We start from the raw sequence: 21,208 nt of genomic DNA on the forward strand, positions 1-21,208 counted from the left end.
TATAAATCACAGAGCTTCTTTAAAATGAATGAATCTGAAAACAATTGATTTGAAGCCTATTGATGTTGATGAGGGTGTTTGTGTTGACTCCAGTCAGTTTTAGATTAAGCATATTGAGAAAAATTTAGGTGAGACCCAACAAAGTTACATGGATCAGTGAAATGATAACAGATGAAATTAACTTTAGACAAACTAAATGTACCTTTTAATAATTAATTTGAAAAGTTTAGACACTGATATTCTCAAAGGGCTGAAAGAAAATAAAGAAATAGAGATTTTGTTCTTTGTAGTCTAATATCTTCATTATGAATCCATCCAAGAGAGTAAACAGCTATTTTATCTATCATTAACATTTAGAAAAGCTGTAGCCCATTAGTTGGTGATGCTAGTCATTATGACGCTATCTTCGTGCATACAGGATTTACAGATGAAGAGCACCCTTACAGCAATCCCAGCCAAGGTGGTAGAAGAGTAATTCAAATATATTTTTTTTTCATTTTCCACAATCTCAATTGCCCTTACAATCTCTTCTTCACATCAAACAGCCTTGATAATGCATAGCAAGATTCACTGTTAAAAAGGAACTGAGTAGCTCAGCAGTTAATAATGTTAGAAGCAACAACCAGGGTGTAATGGCAGACAGCAAGAAAGGAAAATTTACTGCAAGTTATCTTTATAATAGTATGTACTCTTAAGATTGGGTAACCACTGGTATTAACATCAATTTTTTTTTTTTAACTCCATTTCTTGCACCTGTAAATGGTAGTTGTTTTTATTATTTGCATGTACTTCTCTCATCTCATCCACTTTCACAGTTATTTCTCTTCTAGTTTCTATAGTCATTGGTTTTCTTCTCACATCTCTATACCTTATATTCCTTATATTCCTTATATTCCTTATATTCCTTATATTCTCTATTCCTTATATTTCTTACTACTCATCCATTTTTTTTCAACTTGTTGTTTTTTCCTCACCAATCAATAATTACATTTCAAACCTTTCATCTACACTTCTCAATTTCTTTGTCTCCCTATCTGTTGCCTTTATAGTTTCCCATTTCATGGTATCACAGAAAATAATCTGGAAGAAATCTTTACATCTGTTCTGTTCCTGTGCTGTTTTACTCAAGTAAGATTACTCCAATGAAAATTACCTATTGGTTAGATCCTATTACTTTTCTTTTTGAAATTCCTCGCTGCCTAATTCTAGACTTTCCTACCAAGTCAATTTCCTTTCTTATTTGTAGTGTTCTAACTTTGACTGTCTACATTTCTGCTCACATTTCAGCAGTTGTTCCTGTCTCACCTCTCTTCTTGTTTTCATTTTTCACTTTTTGGCAGCCCTACAGACGAGGTACAACTCTCATGTCTCATGACACTTCTGCATAAGGTTTCCCTGGCATGCCTTCTAGCCATGCTGCAGGGATTTAAGTCATCTAGCTGGACTGCTGGGCTCTCCACACTACTTCCTCTATCTGTCAGTAACTAGGACACCACCTGCTTTCAAATTAACAGCTAGCTCTGTTACTTCCTCCCTCCTTCCATTGCAGCTAGTTTGCTGCAATGATTGAGAAAAAAAAAAAAAAAAAAAAAAAAAAAACACACAGAAAAGGACAGTGGCTATCCCCCAAGAAATGCTATCTGTAAGCAATCCTATAGGCATGCCTTATTTGCCCACAGACACACCTTCATCTCTTCATCTTCATCACCATACCTCAGTATTTATTACCAGTACTCTTCACTTGCTTTATATGTTCTTCATACTTGCTTCATAGTTCTTCATATTTCTGCTGCTATGTCACCTCACTGGTTTGTGAACGTAGCTTCATCACACTGGACTCATATCCTAAGCCTTGAAGCCCTGCTTCCAATGTGTATCATCCATGTGACTTTCCTAGGACACATTAAACCAAATTCTTTCACAAAGTTACAGTATGAAACTTCTCACACACAAAATAAGTTACTCAGCCTAATATCCATAAAAGAACTACTAAAAGATTAAATACTAGCCACATTTCCCTGAATTTTTCCCTAGCATTTTTCTATTTAGATGGTAAGGTCTTGTTCAAAGACATTTTTCCCTTCTGCTATGAAACTCTGCAAAGTGTTCTCCTGATATGTAACAATGATAATCCTTTTTCATGTGTACTTAGGAAATGTTGTTGTTTATTAAAATGCCTAAAGATTTTTTTTTTAATGTTTATTTATAATATTTTTACCGTCCTTACAATTTTCATTGCATTAGATGTCTCTCAGGTTTATAGGCATCTTTATTCCCCATGCTGGTATTTCCAGTTTTTAGGCTTATTAGTATTATTCTTTTTTAACATTTTTTTTTTTCTGGGAGTCTAGTACGTTATTTGGAAAAAAAAAAAAAAAAAGTAATAAAACTTTAAAACTTTGTGATTTTTGTTAACAACAACAACAAGAAAAAAGGCTTTTTGCATGTGTAGAGGAGTTATGTTAATTAAAACTTCTGATGTGTGTTTCCAATCAGGTACATCAAGGCTTAATTTTCTTTTACTCATGGGATGGGATTTTTTAATACCTGCCTCACACTTGCTACAACCAGCAGGCACTGTTTCTGTTTTCAAGCACAGTCAGAAAAACTTCACCCTAATACAATTATTGTATCTGTTGATACGCAGTATTTCCTCTATTGTTGTTACAGAAGTCTTTTATGATTTAGATCTTCTGGCAGAAAGATTTATATTTTAGCTTATACTTTTTAACTAATACATATTCCATAAGTAATAATTTGTTGTTTTGTCATCGTTTGTTTGTTTTGTTATGTTTTGGTGGTGGTGCTTTTGTTTTGTTTTGTTGTTTTTATTTTATTTTATTTTATTTTATTTTATTTTATTTTATTTTTGTATTTCAAGTTTTCTTTTACATACTTTTTATTTTACAAAATTTCTCTTCCTCATATTAAATATTAGGGATTTTTTTATATGTGTTTCCAATGTACATTTCTTCCTCTTTTGTCAAAACATAGTCATAATTCCAGACTCTGAAAAGAATGGGGTTTTCTCTTTAAAATATATTACAGAAAATAGAATAGAGCTAATTCTTACAATAATAGATCATCAATTCCTTCTTTTATATGCAGTTTCCCACTATTACAAAGACTATGGATTCTCTGGCATCCCTCCAGTTCTGTGACCCACCTCTTTTTCCAAACAACTTTTTCCCCTTCCCCCATGCCTTCAGGCTTGTTCCTCTTCATTAGCATATTCAAACTTAATCTCTTCCATCTGGCAGCCCATCTTTTGGGCTGCAGTCTGAGGATCTTTTATGGACATGTGTTCTGCTGCTATCCACAGTTTGTGTTTTTGTGTTTGCCTCTAGTTGCTGTAGCTGTAGGTGACATAGAGAAAAATGCATCTGTAGCACGCCGTATGAAAGTGAAGGCTCCCATGCAACACATGCAGGGATAGGGCTTCACAGCCATGAAGCTGCAGTCACAGATGCTGGATGCCCACAGGGTGTGCAAAGATTTGCTGTTTGGAAAAGCTAAGATTTGTAAGTAATAGAAAAAAAAAAGTCCTTCCTATACACTTCTTCAGAGCTGTGGCTGAGGGATTTAAGAGAACATCTTTGAAAAAGTTGTCTTTAATAAGTCTGAGCTACTAAGACATTGGGAAAGACAGGAAGGACTTTGCTGTGTAGGCTAGCTTGGTACTTCTTTGAATTGTGGCAGAGAGCTCCACAATTTCTAAAAAGAATACATGTTGGGCTATCGGAAATACTTTAGTCTGTCTTAATAATATTTGTCCCAAAATATATGGAAGGTGTGTGTGTTATTGTAGCAGTGTATTATACAGAATTCTGGGTGATTCTGACTTCTAGAGCAACATGCTTTTAGAAGCGCAGGTCTTTTTAACATCTTTGCTGGGGACATGGATAGTGGGATCGAGTACAACCTTAGTAAGTTTACAGGTGGCACCAAGCTGTGTGGATAGGTCAAAACACTGGAGGGAAGAGATGCCACCAAAAGGTATCTTGACAAGCTTGAGAGGTAAGAATGCGCAAACCTCATGAAGTTCAACAAGGACAAGTGTAAGGTCCTGCAGATGGGTCAAGGCAATCCCAAGCATAAATACAAGCTGAGCGATGAGTGGATTGAGAGCAGCTCTGAAGAGGACTTGGGGTTGCTTGCTGATGAGAAGCGCAACATAAGCTGACAATGTGTGCTTGCAGCCCAGAAAGCCGACTGTACCCTGGGCTGCATCAAAAGCAGCATGGACAGCAGGCTGAGGGAGGTGATTGTCCCTTCTGCTCTGCTCTTGTGAGACCCTGCCTGGAGAACTGCATTCAGCTCTGGGGCCCCCAGCACAAGAAGTACATGAATCTACTAGAACAAGTCCAGAGGAGGGCCACAGAGATGATCAGAGGGCTGGGGCACTCCTCTTAGGAAGACAGGCTGAGGGAGTTGAGGGTGTTCTGTCTTGAGAAGGCTCTGGGGAGACATTATAGCAGCCTTCTGGTAACTAAAGGGGGCCTACAGGAAGCCTGGGGAGTGATTCTTTATCAGGTAATGTTGTTATCGGACAAGGTGTAATAGCTTTTAAGTAAAAGAGGGTAGATTTAGGTTAGATATTTGGAAGAAATTCTTTCTTCTAAGGGTGATGAGGTACTGGAACAGGTTGCCCTGAGATGTTGTGAATGCCTCATCTCTGGAAGCATTCAAGGTCAGGTTGGATGGGGCTTTGGGCAACCTGGTCTAGTGGGAGTTGTCCCTGCCTATGGCCTATGGCAGGATGTTGGATCTAGGTGGTCTTTAAGGTCCCTTCCAACCTAAACCATTCTATTATTCTTTGATTCTGTGAAGACTTTAAAGCTGTTTGATCCAATTTACTAAAATCCATGTTTGCTATCTGGTGTAGCAGAAAACTACTTTGCCTTTCCATCTCATGCTGACCTTTCACAAGTTCAAATGCTGTTTAAAGGAGGAGAATATACACAGTGAGCTGCTAAGCAGGCACAGGTGATGATAGTGGCAGTGAAAAAGAATTTGTAATCCTTCAATAACTGTGTTAAAACAGGGTTTATTTCATTATAATGTGTATGTATTGTATGAAATACCATACATCTGAAATTTTGGATTAAGTTTTCACTGTGCACTCCACTTCATTATTAGTAACATTGTAATATCAGTAGGTTCATACCAGTTCTTGTGATGAAAGTGATGATAAGGATGATAAAGGTTTATATTAGGTTATACTATAGTTTGTAAGGAAAGTATCTTGACAGTTAAGCTCATGAAATAGACCTCTTTGGGTCATGTGTTTTAGAGTACATTTTAAGCAATTTCAGTTAAAGGAACACAGGTATACTTGTTGGAAGTATTTAGAAGTAGCTCACAAATAACGCTATGAACCTCTAGGTTAAAAATAATAAATAAAATAAAATAAAATAAAATAAAATAAAATAAAATAAAATAAAAATAATTTAAAAAATCATTATTATATGCCTAATACACACTTTTTAATTAAAAAAAGCCTAACTCAAAATTTCACTTAAATGCTGTAAAATACAAACAAATGAGAAACTGAACGTAATCTGGTTGGCTATGGAAATAGCGTTTGCTACATATAATTAAGAAAATAAAAGCTTCTTCAAGTATTGTACTTGTTGCAGAAATAAATTACTAAAGTAACTTGATGTAATAACAGCAATTCTAGGAAAAATAGGTTGTAGCATGGGGAACAATTTGCAGACATGCCCTCTTCTAGGACTGACTTGTATCTAGTACCTAGAAAGTGTATTTCAGCTTGATTTTCAGACATGACTTAAAACTGCCTAGCATTTATCTAGATTCCTGAAATTAATTAATTAATTAAGTAAGTAAGTAAAGCCTGAATAATACACACAGAATTAGAATATAAGTATTTGTAAAGTACTGTCGTTAAGGAGTTAGACAACTTGATTGAGTCTGAATTGAGGACTGAATTGATTCAGTCCTTATCTCTGGGTTTTTAAAGCAGGCAGCTTTCTTAGTTTTAGGCTAAAATTTGTGCCACAGTCTTCATAAAAATACTTCATAGTATTTTTAATCTAATCCAAGGAAATATGTAACAATATATTTTTAAGAAAATCCCAAGGTAAGTCTTTCTATAATATAAGTGATGAAAATCAAACATTCAAAGTTTTCAAGCCTCTGATTTCTTGCAAGCAATAGCAATAGCATAAGAAGAAAATTTGATCACTTTATTAAATATGCTGCTCAATAAATAAATCAATAGTAAATCTGAAAGTAACTGGTTAAAATCCAGAAACCTTTTGTTTAGGGTCCAGGTATAATCTTCAACACAGTTTATACTGCAATACTGTAATTCAGTCCAGTGCTTTATTCCATGAGCTCAAGACATCTCTGCCTTAATGGCAGTACTTGGCAGCCTGATAACTTTGTAGTGTTTAATTCCAAGCTGTATATATGAGTTACTCAGAATCTGCTGTTGTTCCAGGATTTATCCAGTCTTTTTTGCTGTTGTTTTGTTGTTGTTGTTGTTTTTCTCAAATAAGTTGAAAAACAACCAAACAAACAACAAAAAAAAAACACTATTTTGCTGCTTTTAGTAGTCCCCTAAGATACTATATGTGCCTTCATCACTGCTTACCTAACTCTGTTGAGCAGACCTTTGTTGGCTTGCATTATATTGTTCAGAAAGATTATTGCAGCAAAACATCTGGTGGGAAATACTGTGTCTACCCTAGACAATTTCAACAGTTCTGCCACTCCCTGTGGGTGTTTTCTCTGAGAAAGGAAAAGTCTTTAGAAGGATTCAGATTAAAGTATCTCAGGTTCTGTTATTACTGATTAGAGCTGGTTCATATATGCAGCAGCTATGTACATTGACTTCATGCCATTCATATAACTTCTCTTTCCTAGATGTTCTATGTACCCAAGCGTCACTCTTAAGCTTTTATATTTGAAAACTGATTTCAAACTTGATTAAATCAGTAAATCCTACAAACTCCAAAACGCATGGACTTTGAACTAGAGAGAACAAAAGGCATCGTTTCCCTGAAAGAAGAAGACCAAGTAGGGAGATGGAAGCTTGTCAAAACCTCTGCCTCTTAATAAATAACAAAACTGTGACAACTTTCTCATCTTGTTACTCTTCTCATGCATCATCTTCATACAGTCTTCCCCATGCAGAAGCTTTCCATCTTTTCATTTGTACAATGAAATACTCTTAGAAGAAATTATGTCAGAATCTTGGTTTGATTATACATAATTTTGCATAAAGGTCTGACACTATGCCTACTAACAAAAATGTGCTTCTGGCCTGCTACTACCTGATGCCCTGAGGTGCTGCTCTGTATATTTATCTCCCACTGCATCTGGCTGCAAGCTGGCAGAGGCTGCAAGCTGGCAGAGACTGCAAGCTGCAGCTTTAGGTTAATAACATTGTGGGGTATGTTTGGGTAGATCAGTCTAGGAAGAAACTTCAGCTGTGTTTTAAACAGCCATGTCATTTGTGATTAGGAATAAGTTATGTGTACTATTATCTCCGAATTTTTATTTTGCACCATTATTTCAGATTATTTCAGTATTTCAGATGTCAAGCCCTGGTTAAGTTATAACCTTTTGGGATCCCCAAAATAGACTTTCTCCTCTGACAATTTTTTCATTTATTTACTTATGACTTCATTGAAGTAGTGACTTTAAAATCTGTTTTAGAGTCACAGAATCAGGTTGGAAAAGACATCCAAGATCATCTAATCCAATCTTTAAATCACCTACTCCAACCTTTTACTTGCAGCTGAGAATATACAGTATCCTTCAGGCTGATTATTGAAATGAATGTATTACCAGATTAAACACAGAACAAATTAAAAATTTAACATTCTTAGTCTTTGAATATTTTTAATTTAATAAAAGGTTTTTAACTCTTACATAATTGTGTCATTTTATCAACTTAATTTTTGTGATGAAAAATACAGATTCACAGAACTCTTGCTTTTTTAAAATAACTTTCGTTAATGTCTTTACTCCTGTTTCATTATTGATTACTCTTAGATGGATGTAAAAAGGGAAAGTTCTTGCCTTTTAAAAACAATGACTATGATAAAAAGCCTTTATTTTTATCTTTCATATCATGAGTTTAAAACAGAGTCTTGAACTCTACAAGGAGATTTTAAACTCTGTCTTTAAGCCATGGGTCAGCTGTCTGCACATTTTTGCATTTATAACACATAGCGATCAAGTGTACTTAGCGGTCATAATAAAATTATTCAGTACTCAGTGTAGGAGGGTAAATGATGGACTGATACTTCAGGCTAACAAGACATCTGTGAGCAAAAACTGTATCAGTACAGAAAAAAAAAAAAAAAAAAGTAGTCTATTACTTAGCAAGAGAAATGTGGTACTCAGGATAGCGAGATATTTCTGTTTCATAGCATGCAAGCCAGCCCATTAATATTGCACCATCCCACTGTGGGAGCTGAGTCACTACTGCCTCACCTTTATGCAAGATAGTCTGAATTGCTCTCAATGAGTAAGCAGCTCCTGTTGAACTTCTGAAGATGCCTTCTCAGTGACTGTAGCTACATAAAATAATGCCTGATCCTCAAGACAACATCAAGAGTAGGACCATCAAGCAGACACGAGAAGCATATAGTGAAAATGTCGTTCAGAGTACAAAAAATACATTGAGTAAAAATAATAAACTAAAAACGTGTGCTACTTCTGAAAATGTGACTAGGAGTTATTCTGCTACATTCATTCCCCTTGTTCTGTGTCCTTCAGAACTGCATACTTATAATGTTGACATGGGAGATGTTTGTGTTGATAATGTCAAGAAGTTTTCTGATACAGAGTTGGTCATTTCTGTAGAAGTGAAGTTAAATACCAGATTATTACATATATATGTTTTGAGTTGAATATAGATTAACATTGGTTTATATCATCTACAGTGCTTTAATACTGCTTTTGAATGTAAAAAAGCAATGTAATGCAAAGATGGTCATGGTTGTTAATGACTTGTATTAGCTGGAAGCTATAAAATCATCCTAGTACTCTGTTAGTGCTGGACTAATAATTTACCAAGACAATTACCACATGGTGGAATTTTTTTGCTGCTCTAATTCAGTGTTATTAATAATGAATAAAATCGCAATTTTCTCAGGTTGCTAGGGGCAGTAGGGAATTATTTCAATGAATATTTCAGCACATTAGTTTAATCATAGTTCCACAAAATTCAAGTGGGCAATATTTTATACTTCTAAGTTCAGTCTGCTAAGGGACCATAGTCATTAAATTGCAAACTATTTGCACTGAGGTCCATTCTATGATTTACAAGCCTTGTTAAAAACACTGTAAAAGAAAGCAAGCTGTGCCATTAATACTTGTAATTTGATGCTGCATTTGTTAATGGGCTCAGTGTGATTAATGTTTTTAGCAGCAGGCAGAACATTTTGAGACAGGCAGTGCTGAGGTTTATAATGTATAAATGCATGTAAAGAAATGTTAGAATATTGGAAGTTTTAGTAATATGTGTTTTTACAAGACTGTATTCCAGAAATAGAAAAGCAGTAGTGAAATTATAGTATAATGTATGTAAATACAGTTCAGGCTGTGGTAGGTGCTGATGTGTGTGTTCTTTATTTCATAGCCAACTGCATGACTTCTGGCGTTTGGATTACTGGGAAGACGATTTGCGCCGACGGAGGCGATTTGTTCGCAATGCTTTTGGGTCTACTCACTCTGATGCTCTTCTGAAAGCTGCAGTGGAATATGGTCAGTACAAATTCCTGCTTAAAAAAATCTTATGAATTTTTCTTCATGTCCATGAATCCCTGAGAATAGCATCCCTTCTTTTTTTAAGGATAGTGCTGAGAATTCCTAGAACATTTTCTTAGAAAAGGAATTCTTTCAGTTCTTATACTTTAATGAACCAACAGTTGTGAGCTTGGGGGCTGTTATGTTTTCTAATCACCAGGGGATTTACATCTCTGGCATTCCCAGATGTTAATTTTGAGACACTGGTAAGAGTAACCAAACTTGTGTCTCCCAAGTGACAGAACAAAACTGTTAAGCCACCAAACTAATGTGTCATAATAGTTCCATTGGAGAGCTCTAATGAATAAAAGATTAACTGTTTTAAAAAAAATATCAGATGTTTTTATCTTAGCATATTCTTAGCCAAAATTTTTGTTTTGTTTTGTTTTCTGCAAATCATGAAACACCTAACGACTTGCTTAAAGAATGCATTTTGAGGATGCTTAGGATTGAATAGTGTACTGACCACGTAGGAGATTCAGTCTTTGAATTTAAGGATTAGATGATGATTGATTTTCATGGAGAGATAGCTGAGGTATAAAAGAGGAGGGAGGAACATGCTTGTAAATTCCCTTATATCATCTGAAAATTTAATGTGTTTAGTGACTTCTGTACAGCAGACTAAACCTCAGTACTCCAAATGTCTAAAGCAAATTTACTTCTCACATTTAAACTGGTGTAGCTCTCTAGCATATCAAAGATGGAGATTTGTAAAGAATTTGTAAAGAATCTCCAGAATATTTTTTCTTTCCTTTTTTTTTTTTTTTTTTTTTAAATCTGCAGTACTGGAAAAAAAAATATCCTGGGATTCTGTAGCATTTAGCAATAAAATTGTGCATCACTTATTAAAAACTGAGGAAATGGAAGTAGTTTGTCCAATGCATGTTGATTGTAGCCCTTGTAGTCAAGGGCTAATGTTACCAGGAGTTCTGAATGTGACAGATATAAAGGTAGCTCTGTGTAACCTATGTATTTCACCAGCTTTGCTGGTTGTTGAAGCAAATAGCTGGGATTCAAACAAGGTTAGACATATAAATGAGTGTCTGCCTATGTGGTTATACTAGGTAGTGTAATTTAATACTTATTTAAATGCAAAGGCTATCGTGCAGAACTTCAGGTCATTAACTGTTCACCAGTTGGGTTAAGACATCACTCCAGTAGTATATATTTGACAGAGGGTTATTTCAACCACAGTATTCCAAAACATCAAAACGGAGATCTTATCAGAGGCAGATGCAGAATTGCGCTAATTGCTATGTTGCCTTTGTAAGAAAACTATTTCCTTTGAAATATATTTCCTTTGTAAGAAAAATAATCATTAAGACTGAGGGCTTTCTGCTTTATTTAGGAATAAAAACTTTTAAAATATTTACTTTTAAAATTGATTTTAGAATTGATCTTAATTTTAGATATTAAACTAGCATTAAAACAAGAAGAAATCTGATTTATAAGCTATAATGAAGTTTTATGCTTTGATACTATCCAGCTTTCCATTTATTTTGAAGTCCTTGTTTCTTGCATTTTATAGTACGAATGTTTTATCTTTGGGATAAGATTGAGCTCAGAAGATGGTGGAAGTGTGTTTTTTTGTTTTGTTTTGCTTTATAAGAACTATAATACAAGTTGAACTTAAATGGTTTTATTTTAGCATGTTGCAAAGATTACCTCTTAGTGTAGTTTTTATGGTCTGGTATTTCAGTGGAGGTGACAGCTGCCTGGTAGTAGAGCTAGCCTGCAAGATAAAGCTACAACCAAAAGAAATAGAAAAGCTGAAGTAGTAATAGTTTCATACTGTGTTGTTTCTATATAGTTTCATAGTACTCACCTGTTAGTGTATTCAACATACGGGAAAATTAACTCTCAGGTATTTTTAGAGGTGGTATGCATCCTGGTTACATAAAAAAAAAAAAAAAAAAAAAAAAAAAAGAGAGAGAGAGAGAGAGAGACAAAGGTTGTCCTGTTTGCAGAATTAAATAATTCTGAATATAACTTTTTCATGTATTTATTAGAATTAATGTATGGAATTTTTAAGCAGCATGCATTAATGTTATAGTTCATGGATTCTAGCTACATGTACTTACTTTTCAGAGGCTAAGCCTTTGGATTTTAACATTGAAACTTTTAGCTGACCTTTCTCTGTAAGAAAACATCCTTAACACTGATGTTATTTTTATGCCTCTTGGTGTTACTAATGAGTTGAATAATTTATGAGGTTGTCATGTGAAAAGGATTTGGTGCAGTTTGATGTACCTTTAGCCTCTGGTGTTGGAATGTGATTAAGAAAGAGCTGGAGGCAGATTTTTTTTTATTATTTTTTTTTTCCATAGGGCTTAACTTTCATTGTATTTTTTTATTAGCTTTGTTTTGTTAATTTTGTTTGGAACACTTTGATAGTAAAATGCTCCTAGCTTCCAACACTAAGCATGAGTACAGAAAGAGTTTAAAACAATTAAAAAATGTATTTGTGCTTAGTTTTCCAGTAACACATTTTTTCTTGACCTCAGCTACTTTGTTTGTGAGAAATAAAAAAAGCTATTAATCAAAGCAAAATTTGTTGGGCTTTTGTTATATTAATATAATTTTTTCATCTTGACTGATACCTCTAGCACAAGAAATTGTATACTGATCATCAGTAAAATAGTGGAAATATAAATATTTGTTATCTCTGTTGACTGTCAGTTATCATTTAGGATTTTGTGCATAAATACTGCAGTGGAGGAATGTTTAGTCAAAGCCTAAGTCGGCAAGCTACTCTGTATCTACGATCAAAGGCATCAGCTTAAATAGGTCTGATCAGGCATTGCAGAGGAGGGCAGGCAGTTTCAGATGAGCAAAAATCACCAAGCAAAAATGACAAAATTAATCAGTCTTTTATTTGGCAGTAAATAATAAGATGTGCTGAGGATTGCAGATGAGAGAATTTCCAGATTCCTTGGAGATGTGCCTGCTTAACACCTGATTTATCTAAGCTTGCACAGCCATCAAGATGACCTTGATAAATAAAAAAAGTGCTCTACAGCTACTCTAGTACTAAATCAGAGATGATGTTGGATGTCTGGATACTGTAATTATGTAATACTTGCAGTCATCAAGGAATGGAAAATTCTTGGAAATGAAAACTATGTCTGTGATCTATATGTTTGTTTTAGAAAAAAAAAATATAAGAAATGTTAATATAACGTAAAGAAATAAAAACAAATGCCTTGAAGGGCTAAAAAAATAAAGTGTTAATTTTGTCTGATAAGGGCTTTCTTAATATAGGAAGCATTAGCTGTTATCTGCTATATGTAAGTAGTATTCTCTCAAAAAATCTGCTACAAGACAAGTGGGTAAAACTTTTTAACTACAGGCTGTTACTCAGCCATTGTATGCATGTTCAGATGTCTGTTTTTGATAAAATACAAATATGCATGTATGTGTGTATGTATAGATATATACGTGTGTTCAAAGTATATGGCAAGTAAAAAGATTTCAAAACTGAAAAATTATAACATATTCCTATAGCTATACACTTAGTTGTCCTTTGAGACTGTCAGAACAGAGTCATAGCAGCACTTACAGGAGATGAAGTGGAAAATTTTTCCCTTTGGATTACTCTCTTCCATTTCTAGCTATTTGACATTAACACTGGATTTTACATCCATTTCATATCTGTATGTAAAATTCAAGCCTAATTATTTCAGAATTTTATCTGCTGTACCCTTTTGTTTTAGTTAACTTCTTACTTCAATAGATCCATGGATTCATTTTTCCCCTTTTGTGAAGCTAATGGGATCCTACTTACTACAGTATTAAAGTGAAAGGCATAAACTGGGATTTTGAACTACTGAAAAGTTTATGTAGAGTTTTAATTTTATTGACATTTCAATGGATTTAGAACAGTTCTTATTTTAAGTTTAGATGGAGCTTCAATGTGGTTGATTAAACTGTAGATTAAAAAGAGGGGAGGAACAAAAGATTGTGCAAGACATTTTAGACTCTATTCTCTTCCCCAAATTTTGCTACCTATAAACGCAGAAAATATACCATGACCCAATTCACAGTGATTCTGCACATGTGGTAAAAGAACTGTCTCTTCTAGTTAATCACCTTAACAGTTTACAGTCATTGGAAATTAGTATAGATGAGACACTACTGTACCACCCTGGACAGTGAAACAGAATACTACTCCACAGAGGTCAACTTAGCAAAATAGTGAATTTATTAAGCTTTGGTTCTTCAGCACTTAAAGATAGTGTTCCACAAACCATTTGCATGTAGACATGATCCAAGAAAAGCCACATTTTCTAGTCTGCAGTGGAGGTAATGGACTTGAATAGCTCAGTGGTTATGTTCTAAACATTTATATGTAAGCTGGTCAAGTATTTCTAATGTCTTTGCTCAACAATATTTGGCTGGTTAATCTGATTATCGTGACAAATCCTGAATGCTTAGAATGCAAAACAAACAAAGAAACAAAAAACTAAACACCTTTGTAATGTAATGTGTAATTCATTCAGGTTTTGAAACAAAGTTACAGATATGTCATATAAGTGCAATATGGCAATTGCATTTGAACTTGCATATTTTAAGTTTCTCATGCTTTTATATATATATGGACATCTAATTAAAAAACTTATTTTAAGAGCAGTTTTAACTGAAGTAGACTATATCTGACTCCTGGGAGTTGTCTTCACTGCTGTAAGTTTCAGCAAATATTGTATATGCTTATCATTAGAAATAGGATTTGATTATATAAACTGAGTTAAAGAGCATCAATTTCTGAAGTGTGAAATGTTCAAATCTGAAATTTACTTTCATAAAATAACCTGGAGTTTGATAGACTTTCAAAGAACTGTAGGCAGGATTCCATCAGGCTGCTGAAGGACTTACATTCCTAGAACATTTAGCTTCAAGCAAGTGCAACCTTAAAAGGTGTGTGGATTCCCTACTATGAAACTGAGTCTGAAATCCATGTAAACCCCTGCTCAAACCAGGGTCTGTCTTCAGAACAGGGATTTTGGCTGTCCCACATTGGGCCTTATATCAGTACTAAATTTGTGAGGATCCTCAGTATTAAAGAAAAATGTACCAAGCTGAACTTCCAAGGACTGTAACTCCAAAGTGACCTCTCAATGCTGAGAAGTCCAGAGCAGCTCCTGCTGTCCATCTCCTGAACTGCTGTGCTCATCATTTCTGCAGTTAGTGTTAGAACAAGATAGAGGGAGGACATTCCAGAGAAACTGGTAAGAAGTTGGTTTCATTTAGCATGCACCAGATATTGTTCCAGAAAGCTGTTAGTGTTTTATAAACAAACTTATCATGACATTTGATAAGGGATAAGACATTTTAAGAAATAAAAATGTCCTATGAACTGTGTGTGCTCAATTTCTTCATCTCTGTTCAGAAGCTTTGCTATGAAATCAAATGCTTAATTCTAGGAAGTCTGAATGCCCACTTGAAGACTAGTTTTTCTTTCTGGGACTTCTTAATTAAAACTCCACCACATTTTTCAATAAGTTCAAGAGTGCCTGTCAAAGTTGTAGAGTATATATATATCTAAGAGTATTTACTTTTTCTCAACTTCACAAGGCCCTCTAACTTTATTACCTTTGACCCATCTCTGGTCTGTATTTATTCAAAATACCATATCTACCATAGTTCCAGAACAGTCCTTAGGGTCTGTCTCAGCAATGCAGATTTCAGACCTATTTTAAAGAGAGCAGGATTTTTTCAACAACTAATGCGAAACTGGAAGCAATTTGAAGATAGCTGATACAGAATCATCACCTACCAGAATTTTGCTAGCAGGACCACTAGATGCATGAAAAATGTTATCTAGGCATATCTAGTGAAAGCATTTGACGTGTACTATGTAAGATATGAAACACCAAAATATGCTTTCAGTTTTGTCTATTAATATTGTTTTCCATAATATGTCTATATGAACAACTTTACTGTAAAGGCCACAGTTGAAATTGAAGATCTTTTTGTAGTTTTTGTTTGTTTGTTTTTTACATTTACATTGATTCCTAATCTGATCCAGATATTCTTTAAATATTCTTTGCTTCATCTGGAAGAGACAAGGCTCAGGATGGGGGAAGTCTTGTAGTTGTGTATAACCTGTTGGGAGAAAGTAAAGAAGATTCTTCTCAGTGATACTCAGTAAAAACATTTTATTTATACTCATGGTAGTAAAACAATGGAACAGGTTGTCTAGAGAAGCTGTGGAATCTCCATTGTTGGAAAAACTGAAAACCCAACTGACAGTGGTCCTGGGCAGCCTTCTGTGGCTGACCCTGATTCAGAAAGGGAGTTGGACTAGACAGTCTTCAGAGGAGCCTTCCAGCCTCAAGGGCTTATATCTCAATGTTCAGGACTAATCTTATGCAACTTCTCATAGACTCAAAAAAAAAAAAAAAAAAAAAAAAAAAAAAAAAAAAGCAGAAACATTTCATCAAAAATAGGTAATCCTCAACATCAAGTTACTTTCACCTGTTCACCAGGACTCAGGACTCTCGGGTCCTTTTCTGCAAAACTGCGGAAGGTTCCTGTCAGCCCACCTCTCCAGCCTGCCAAAGTCCCTCTGGGTGGCAGCATGACTCTCTGGCGTGTCAGCCACTCCCCCCAGTTTGTCATCTGCAAATTTCCTGAGGGTGTCCTCTGCCCCATCATCCAGGTCATAAAATACTTCTAATATCATTTTTCTCATGGACAGTATACTATTACTGAAACTGAGTTTATTGTGCCACTTGAGCCACTAAAATGTTTTTGATAGTTTGGTAGGAGAGTTTAAGGGGGTGGAGGGGTATGATTGTTGTGTTGTTTTTTTTTATTTTTGACTTCTTTAGTGCTCTATCCTGCACTGTCCTCCTGAAAATTAGTCACACACACAATGTCATAAAATACATTGTTCTGAGGAAATGCAGGTGATGACCCTTATCTCAGATAACTTGCAAAAATATTATTTATTTAAGTAATGTCATATGTATGAATGTTAAACAAAAAATAAAGAAAACAGAAGCCCCCGACTAAAAATGAACCACCTTCATTCATCCACTACATGGCCACTTAATTTTAGCCTGTAAGTTTACAAGCTAAGAAGTAACTGTGAGTAGTTTTAAGTTTCTTCTTTATGGGCAGAAAACACATATGTTACATGATGTTCAGTAGTAAACATCTTAAGAATATGTATGCAGTCATTAAGTTAATCCATAACAATGCTTCTACATGTCATCAAGTAAATCACCTCGATTCTTTAAAAGTAATCATGCAGACATGAGACAAATGTGTAAGCAATTCCACTTCATTTGGAGCACCATTTTCTTCCTCTTTGCTTTGTTTGACTCTCTTTGTCTCCATTAGACTAATTACCAGCCAAATGCCCCTTATAAGAAGAGATGCCCAATGTTAGATATATGATTTAATATTAATAAAAGAAAAATATATTGAATGTTGACATCAAAAATATTCTTGATTTTCTTTCACCTAAAATAAAATTCTTATAACACGACTTCCTTTCAGTACATGTACTAACTTCCACATCTGATTGTGAAATCTCTAATGTATTCTAAATGAGTTTACATCCAAATTGTGTGCCTGAAGAAATCACAAAAACCTGTGTATTTATTGAAAGCATAATAATTTAAGATTTGCCACTACAGATTTATAACTGTAGCCCAACAGTGCCATCCACTGCTTCACCAAATAAACTTCCAATTATTTCATCCTCACTGGATTTTAGGGAAAACATTACAAACACACACACACACAAAATACATGTATTTTGCTAAGGTTTTACATGGTAGTTTTCAGATACAGATGAAAATAAAATTTGTTTAAATAAGCCAGGATTAAGGACTTTCATTAGAGAGTAGTATAAGAGATTACTAACTGTGATGATAACTAAATCTGAAATACTAGATTTATCTTGGTGGCCTTTCTAGTATTTCTTAGTCCCCTCGAAGGACATTAATATATTCTCATTAAATATATCTACTATTATGGTGATCTACCTCAAGGTGTGAACACTAGTGGAATTTACTTAGGTAGAGTACTGAACGCTGTTGGTTTTCTGTGTCTGGGCTTCTACTGTCTGACTGGATAATGGAAATTAGCTGTGACTGCATGCCTAACATAATCTCTGTATTTCTGCTTTCTGTTATCTGCCATCTCTAGCATAGGAATTTTCATAGCAGCTTGGTAATAAATTTTAAGTACAGATTCATGAAATAAAAGACTTTTTTTTTTCTTTTTCTTTTCTAATTTCCTCAAATCTTTAATGTCAGAATCTTTCTTTATTTTGAGCTTTTAGCAGATCCAAATAGGATGTGAAAACTTTCCTCCCCCCAAATCTCTGTGTTGGATTTCAAATGCCTTCCTCTGATGTTCTCAGTCTATCTGGCATGACCTGGATTTTAGCTGCTACTACAGGTCTGAGTTAATTTTACAACAAAGTTTTTTTACCAGCAGTTAACATAACTACTTATTTTTCTCACTTCAGATTGCCTCTGAAAGCTTATGATTCAAATTTGATTCTTAAAGTAATCAAATTGCCTGGCAAAAACATTCCCACATTCCCAAGACTACCAAATTGCAACCATTGCCAGTTTTAGAAGTCTAGCTGCACTTTTTTCCTTTCCAACGTTATATTTACATGTGAAAAGAACAAACTTTAGCAATCTGCTCTTGCAGAATGAAAGTAAACTACTTACCAAAACCAGTAAATTACTATGATGTGAAATGTTTTCAAACCATTGTAAAGAATTTATTTGTTCTTTTGATTCAGTTCTATTGCTAATTGACAAAGAAATGGAAGTTACTGACCCATGTATATTCAGTGCCTTTCATAGAAACTTTTTGGAAGAACATTCTGTCAATGAAATGTCTAATTGTCCTTCAGGACATCTTTCATGGCTGGGTGAATGTGACTCTCCAGACTCAGATTTTACCACGTGCTTTTCTTACCTCCAATCTTCTGTGCTTGAAGACTCCATATTAAGGAGTAACAGCACTCCTTCAACTTTAGTTGAACACAACAACACGTTCCATTTTTAAATTTTCTCCACTCTTCTTATCTTTCATCTCTTCTTGACTGCAGGAGTCTGTTCTCCATTATGTGGAGACTAAGTGGAAATATATAGAATTATTAAATGAAAAAAGTGTTTAATAACATTTTTTTAGTGGAGTAAAGAAGCCCAAACTGAACCAAATGTGTCTAAAAATGCAAAATGAAATTTGATTGTTTCTACTGAGGAAGGTGTTTTCTAACAACACTGAAGAAAGGTGTCTAGGAAAGGAAGCCAAGTACTTGGCTGGAATCAAGGGCCATTATTTCCTCAGTGCTGCAACTATTGCAGCCTAGAGTCAGAAGATCACAGTTAGAACCCCTTCTCTCCCATTCTTCCACTCATGCCAGTAGAAGGCATGACAGGCTTTTAGGCAATGACCTCTCACAAGGTGAAGATGTTTTAAGATGACAGAGGTAGATTGTGAGAATCTCTTCAGTATAGGTGATTCCTGGTCTTTCACAGAGTTAACAGAATAGCTCAGTACAGACTATAAAAATAAAGGAATTAATTTCCAATAGTGATGTATTTTTAATATAGTAAAGTATTTTTCTTTGTCTTTTTATATTGCACTACTTAAATTTTGCCACTAAAAATGTATTCTTATATCATATCAAAATTATCATTGATGTTTTATGTAAATACTAAGATTTGTACACAAGAAAAAAAGACTTAGGTATGCATGCACTGTCTGTTCTGTATCCATTTAAGCACAGTGAGTTCTTCAGTGAGGCCTTATTTTATGTGTTTCTCATTTACCTTTGAAACACACACAAAATTATGGTACAACAAACTGGAAGATCTGATGAGTTGTGCGAGGTACAGACAGGGGTGCAGAAACACCTAATGAAAGCACTGTATTAAAAGCCAAATACATTGTGAGAAGTTCTCAAATATACCAGTAAACATCATATCAAGAAAACCAACTTGTTAAGAATTCCATCAGCCAGCATATTATACGTTTCCAGTTACATAATTAATTTTGTTTTTCATAGCATGTATGCTACATCATGACACGATTTTTTTTCTTATTCTTGTATGCCTTAAATGTATATCTCCCTATATCTTTGTGTATGAACATAAATATCATCTACAATACACAAACTTTTGTAGCTGAAAACACTATGCATAATGCCCGAAGAGGGTTTCATTTGTATCTGTTTTGCCATATAACACAAATCACTCGCTCCCGTGTCTTCAAAAAGTGAATCATGTTGTCAAATAGCATCTCAGCTCCACTCTGGATAGAAAATATTGCCAATGCTTGTAAATTTAACTTAAGCATAGCATTTTTTCAAATATCCCTGAAGTAGCATGGAATTTTTTTTGCTCTCTGGCAACCTTTGCAAAGCAGAATGAAAGACATCACTAACACCACACTGAAGCTTAATGGGAGATAAAATACTGTTCTCCTTTTTCCTTTACTATTGCTGCTAAGATTTCTGTGAGTTAACTTTCCTTAATATACACACAGGCTTTCTACCTGGGACAGTAATTACCATTCACCTATTTCAGAGACAAAGTAATGGAAATCTTGTAGAAAGTCTCTTTGAGCTGTTGTAGTCATAGACTCTCAGACTCTGCTTTATCTTCTGTATCACTACTATGTCACTTTTTATCTGCTAGACAGTACGAAACAAAGAGCTTTTATAGCTGCAGCTATTAAAAAAATAAATAAATAAATAAAAATAAGTGTAAAATTCTGCCCCCAATCAATCAAATAGAAAAATTTTGATTTTAATTTTGCATTTTAGGTTCAGGAACTAGAAGCTCATTTTTTCACGAGATTTCACAACAAATAGGATCACTGTATTTGCAACTAGGTTATAGCTCTTTAGCAGAGCTAAGAGTTAAACACAAATATCCCAATGTTAGGGCCACACTGCTGTCTCACAAATGTGAATATCCTGTGGGTGCTGCCCTTTGTCTGATGTTGCTATAGGCATTGATCTACACAGAAATAGAAACAGTTCCTCCCACCAGTTACTGTTGTTGCTGAAGTGAAAATGATGCATGCCAGTTCTAAAGATGTGGTGATCCATGTGAGGATGAAATGAAATTTGCACAGAAAAAAAAAGAATCAAAGCAGTACACTGAACTAGTTTGGACTGCACAGTAAAAGACAGTGTAATTAAAAGTAAATCTAGATATTCTGATAAGATTATTATATTTACAAATTTATGATTTATGTAAAATGGGGGCTATCCTTTTAAGAAAGAGTTATAGAAGACATCATGTCATGTATAGGAGGTTTTGCCTGTGTAAAGACTACATAAGATCTTCCTTCCATATGTCTCAAAAGAGCAGAATTTCATTTGAAATGATTAACATTCCAGAAAACAAAGATCATTTCAGACATTTTGGCAAATAAGTAT

The 21,208-nt window shown here is 34.6% G+C and overlaps 1 protein-coding gene across 14 annotated transcripts in view; it reads left to right on the top strand.

The window, feature by feature from the left end:
* NBEA (neurobeachin) overlaps window positions 1-21,208 on the top strand; it is a 509,325-nt gene that overhangs the window by 311,796 nt on the left and 176,321 nt on the right. For all 14 annotated transcript variants that reach the window (XM_068673009.1, XM_068672960.1, XM_068672963.1 and 11 more), the window contains one exon: window positions 9,620-9,744. In XM_068673009.1, coding sequence (XP_068529110.1) covers window positions 9,620-9,744 — 125 coding nt within the window. The remainder of the gene's footprint in view (window positions 1-9,619; window positions 9,745-21,208) is intronic.

The sequence above is a fragment of the Anas acuta genome, chromosome 1 (genome assembly GCF_963932015.1).
Source record: "Anas acuta chromosome 1, bAnaAcu1.1, whole genome shotgun sequence".
NCBI lineage: Eukaryota > Metazoa > Chordata > Aves > Anseriformes > Anatidae > Anas > Anas acuta.